Source organism: Cynara cardunculus (genome assembly GCF_001531365.2).
Source record: "Cynara cardunculus var. scolymus isolate 2C chromosome LG 3, CcrdV1, whole genome shotgun sequence".
In the NCBI taxonomy this organism is placed as follows: Eukaryota; Viridiplantae; Streptophyta; class Magnoliopsida; order Asterales; family Asteraceae; genus Cynara; species Cynara cardunculus.
Window position 1 is genome coordinate 33,939,328 of NC_037530.1, and position 5,195 is coordinate 33,944,522.

The 5,195-nt window shown below is 31.2% G+C and overlaps 1 protein-coding gene across 2 annotated transcripts; it reads right to left on the reverse strand.

Annotated features, from left to right (window-relative positions):
• Positions 1–3,737: 3,737 nt before the first annotated feature.
• On the reverse strand, positions 3,738–4,748 carry LOC112509974. 2 transcript variants are annotated; one of them, XM_025115212.1, is made up of 4 exons: positions 4,486–4,734; positions 4,324–4,452; positions 4,087–4,244; positions 3,738–4,008 (listed from the first exon to the last, which is right to left on the reverse strand). In XM_025115212.1, the coding sequence occupies exons 1-4, from the start codon at positions 4,658–4,660 to the stop codon at positions 3,889–3,891; spliced, it is 582 nt and encodes a 193-aa protein (XP_024970980.1). In that variant the 5' UTR covers positions 4,661–4,734; the 3' UTR covers positions 3,738–3,888. The 2 variants fall into 2 exon arrangements, with proteins under 2 accessions (XP_024970980.1, XP_024970979.1); XM_025115211.1 differs by having other exon boundaries at positions 4,324–4,748.
• Positions 4,749–5,195: the final 447 nt, after the last annotated feature.

The following is a 5,195-nucleotide window of genomic DNA, read 5'->3' on the forward strand; positions in this document are numbered from 1 at the left end:
AAAAAAAACACAAAAAATCATAAAACTAATAATTTGAAACCTAAGTAGGGGTGCCATTGGCAATGGCTAGAGGTGCCATTAGCCCACCCCTATAATATAGATATAGGTATATATATACCAAAATCTAGGAGAGGAATGTGGTGAAAGAAGGAATACTTATGATTAGAACGTTGGTCATAATTGCAATATTCTTTGAACACATGATATTATATATATACCAAAATCTAGGGGAGGAAAGAAGGAATATTTATGATTAGAAGGTTAGTCATAATTGCAGTATTCTTTGCACACACACCCTAACCCTACCCATGCGCTCCTCTTCCTTTAAACACTATATATCATCTTCTATCACACATATATATATATATATATATATATATAGAGAGAGAGAGAGAGAGAGAGTGAGAGAGAGAGAGAGAGGGCAGGTTCAAATGAAAACCATGTCATTCTAAAAAATCATGTAAACCAAAATCGATCAATAGAAAAATTCCATTCTTTTTTAATTAAATTTAATCAATAAGGATATTTCGGTCATTTTCATTATTTTTTTGATAAATAAGGAAGTTATTAAGGAATATTAAATAAGGAAATTTATTAATGGAAATTATATGAATGGAAAGATTTAAAGATTTTAATATATTATAATATTAAAAATTGATTTTTTTTTTGTTATTAAATGAATCTGGAAAGGAGTTACAAAATGTTAACTTTGTTTACCAATTTTGCCCTTAGTATTGAAATAAAATAAATATTTATTATTTTTTAATTTTTAATTTCCTAAAATAAAGTAAACTAATCTTAGACATTGATCAAGAAAATGAATGGATGAGATTGGTTTACACGGTTTACACAAATGGGGCAAGTTTTTATTTGAACGCTCCTCTTTCTCTCTCTCTCTCTCTCTATATATATATATATATATATGTTATCGACGGATGGTTCTTTCTTTTTAATTTTATTACTTTTATGTAAATTTAATTTGTTCGAGAGTATTATTCGAAACACTAACACATACAAAGATGGGTGGGGGCGTGTGTGTACATCTATATATACATGTGTGTGTGCCGCCTTATGGCACACCTTGAAAAACGCCAGGTCTTGCAGTAACACTTAAAGCTTGAGGCTTGATCTCGTCGCCACGCCACGCCACGCCACACCACGCCTCGTGTCATTTAAAACCTTGGTTTTAACTGATACAACTTGTTAATCTTATAACATTTTATGATATTCATAAAATTGAAGCATTTTTTTAGTTTTGTTCATAACAATGATTTATTGTCAATCTTGATTTGTTGATCTATTCTTTTAAGGCCTTGCTTTTTTAAAGAATTTTTATCAGCTTCTTATATCTGATTCGGTAAGAGGCAAGATCATTTCTACTATTTATTTTTTCCAAATTTTCAGAACCACTTATGTACTATCGTCCTCTTATCTGGTAACAAGTTAACCAACTCCTTATTTGCCTCTTATTCTTTTCAATAGATTAACCTTACTTAATAGATCATTTTCTCTCAATCGTTCCACTTGGATTATAATAGAACTCAATTTACTATAATTATGTGACTTTCTAATTTAAATATATGATCTTAATTTACTATAATATATGTGACTTTCAGACTTCAACACAATCTCTTATAAATCAAAAGTGAAATAAGACTTTAAACTTAATTACCTCTTAAAAAACAAACGCCGCCTAAATATATTTTCATTCACTTTTTGTTATAAAGACATATATAGATACACATTTGAAGGCCAATAGTTAAATTATATTCATCTTTAAGCAAAAATGACTTTTAAACGTATATATTAAAGCATAATTTTCCGAGTATGATAAGATTACATGTTTAAAGGCAATTTGCCAAATTAAAAAAAAAGATAAATACAAATTATATAAAACATATTCAATCATGGCTGAAATTACAACTGAAACTATAAATATAATCAGTGTCACATGGCCAACAACAACAAATGAAACTACAAACCAATAAGATTGAAGCGTCGAGTTAGTCGTTGGTTTGAACTTTTTTTGGATCATTAAAAGTAATCGGAGGTTTGTCAGATTTCCAGTTTTTCAGTCTCATTGGACTATTTAAAGTCCTGTAAAGCCAGTGCATATTTTTCATTGTTCTCTAAGGGGCCGTTTACCAAACACTTACCTTGTAATCGCTTATTGGATAAGTATCTAGTCCACCAAAACAATATAGTATGCAACAATTTACCCGGTAAGCGCTTACCGTAGTAAGAGTCGTCGTCATCACTTACCGGGTAAGACTTTTGGTCCTTGTCTCGCTTTTACCGGATAAGATTCTTGATCCTTATCATATTCATCCGGTAAGGTAAAATGACTTGATGTTCACTTATCCGAGTAAACGTTTGAAAAACAGACCCTAAATCATTCTAGGATTAGTCGAGATGCATTGAAGATGATGTAAATACCTGTGGTTAAAAAAGGATTTTTTTTTTACCAATTTTTATATATCATATAATAATTCAAAATGAAGAAAAAGATATGATTAATTCAATTTATAATCAAAATCTTGAAATAAAAACAGTAGGACAGAAAATATTCTTCCAACTATTCAATAATATTTCCAAAAATAATAATTGCTCTCCTTTATCAAAATAAATAAAATTGGAATAAATATATATTTTGTCGCAATATGTTTTTTTTTAATTATTTATTTAAATACGATATATTGTTTTAAAAAACCAATATTTTAATATCATTAAAGAATATTTCCATTATAATTTTTTATTTTACTTTGTTATTATTTTTCATTGCAAAAATCAATTGAAAAACATGGAAACAAGACAAGAGAAGTAATAATTACAAGATTTTTCCATCAAAATATACCTAATAAAATAGCCCCGGGGAAGATCATGAGGTAGGTGGGTGTGATTAGAAGTGTTCAAAAAACCGATTAATTAGATCAACCCAAACTAATACGAAATAACTTAACCTGAAGCAACTCGATGTCTAATCAAGTTGTAAAATTGTTAAACCGTATGTATTGGGTTGATATCGAGTTACTATTATTTGAACTCAACCCAACCCGATATCATTTTATTTTTTGGATTTAATAGAATTATTAAATTTATGTTAATATATACATTAGACAATTACATTATCATCTATGCTCTTCATATACATATATTTTCAATCTATTCACATCTTTATATAACTCATTCGTAGTTCAGTAACTGTGAACATATGTATGTAAATTGAAAAAATTAACTGAATGTTATATACGTAAGGAGTATGAATAAGTTGTATCGTTGATGATGAAAAAAAATTATGAGTAGAGAAATCACATATTCAAAGTTAGAAGAATATTTTAATGTACCAAAGTATCAACTCGACCAACCCATATAGTTTGGCTTGAGTTGGGTTAAGATTTTTTAAACCGCAAGCATTGGGTTGAGTTGTTCAAATGTCTTCAACCCAATCAATCCAACCTATGAGCACCCCTAGGTGCGATCCCCCTATTTAAGAAAAATCAAATGTTTAGTCTCCCAAATCAGATATATATAAGCCCCCAAATCAATTTAAAAGATTTTTTTATGTACTTTTTTTGGTCAAAGAAGCTTGGATCGCCCCCTATAGTCAACATGTCTCTCGGGAACGATCCATATGGTTATTTTGTAAAAAACTTAAAAAAATAACTATTTTATTAATGCATCATATATATTTTAGTATTTTGGTAAAAAAAAAAACCATAATTCTTGAAAAGAAAGCATTTCTTGAAAGATCACAAAATCATTATCTCATTCTTCAAGAAATTGCATAATTCTTCATGCGACAATGCAATCTCCATCTTTCCACAAAAAATTCTAAAAAAAAAATTAATAATTAATTAAAATTAAGGGTCGATATATGAACAAAGCTAGCTAGTTTGTTGCCTCTGAGATACTGTTTAACGATGGATGCCAGCTTCTTGGTTTGCTTCCGGCGGCTGCCGACTTCGCCGGAACTGCCGTCCGCGGACGATGTTTATCAGGTTTCTTCATCTGCATATTACCCAGTTGATCGCATGAATTTTTTTTGTCTTTCTAGAAATAGATGAATCAATAGAAAAGGATTCAGACCTGGTGGTGGGTTTTCCCAGATTGATGAGATCTTGAGGCTGCCGCTTTACAATCTGAATTAGCTTCACTTACTCCGAGAGACTCCGGCGGCTGAGAACTCGTATTATTATTATCAATCAATTTTCCGTTTTTCTTGGCCTTTAATCCTTTCATCACCTCTGCAAAAACCAAAAAAGGGGTATTAGATATAAATTGACGTGTAAATCTCCATAGATTAAACAAGAAAAGAAAAGTAACCTTGAGTGGTGATGAGTCTGTAAGCATGGCCAAGGACAAGATTGTCGGTGGGTCGTAGAAGTTTGATGCGAGTAACGCGAAGAGGTTGTTGGGTGGTGGTGGTGGTGGTAGGGTTAATTAGGTTGGGATGTTGATGGTGGTCGGAGGAGGTGGTGTTGGGATGTTGATGGTGGTCGGAGGAGGAGTAGAAGGTGGTGGTAAGGAGGAGGGCGACGTAGTGACCAGGGTGGAGCTTCATGATTTGTGCGGCGGAGATGGGCGAATAGAATCTCTGAGCTCTCCCATTTTGGGTTTGTAGAACAAGACTTGCGTTATCAACGGCCTGACAGTTGCCCATATCGGATCGGAGAAGATGAATTTGGTGAAAGAACCAGGGATATTATACACCTCACCAATCTCTTTACATATACCAATCTCCACCACCACCACCTTCTCTCTCTAATATATATATATATATATATATATATATATATTATTATATAAAGGTAAGTTATTATACAATCTTTTATATTTGTATAATTAATATAACTCAATTTTAATTGTTCATTAAGGTAGTGTTTGGTACGCAGACGGGATGAGACAGGACGGGACGGTACGGGACAGGACAACGGGACGAGACAAGACTAATTGTCTGTCCTATGTTTGGTACGACTAGGACAGGACGAGACAAAACTATTAAAATGACCATATTATCCTTAAATGTTATTTTATATCATATAATGATTGTAAAATGACAACAAATCAACCAAAATATTATCATAATAAATGAACTCTTATTGTTTTTATAAATATGTCAATTAATTAAGTTGTATTAGTTGTATAAATGAACATTATTACATCTGAAATATATTTATATTATATATTATATTTAA

Bases quoted from the DNA above. Each gene is read 5' to 3' on its own strand.
- LOC112509974 (XM_025115211.1), bottom strand. From the start codon at position 4,660: ATGGGCAACTGTCAGGCCGTTGATAACGCAAGTCTTGTTCTACAAACC. The intron at 4,245-4,323 runs GTTACTTTTCTT...TGGTTTTTGCAG, and splicing joins CAGACTCATCACCACTCAAG to AGGTGATGAAAGGATTAAAG. The intron at 4,009-4,086 runs GTCTGAATCCTT...GGTAATATGCAG, and splicing joins CTGGGAAAACCCACCACCAG to ATGAAGAAACCTGATAAACA.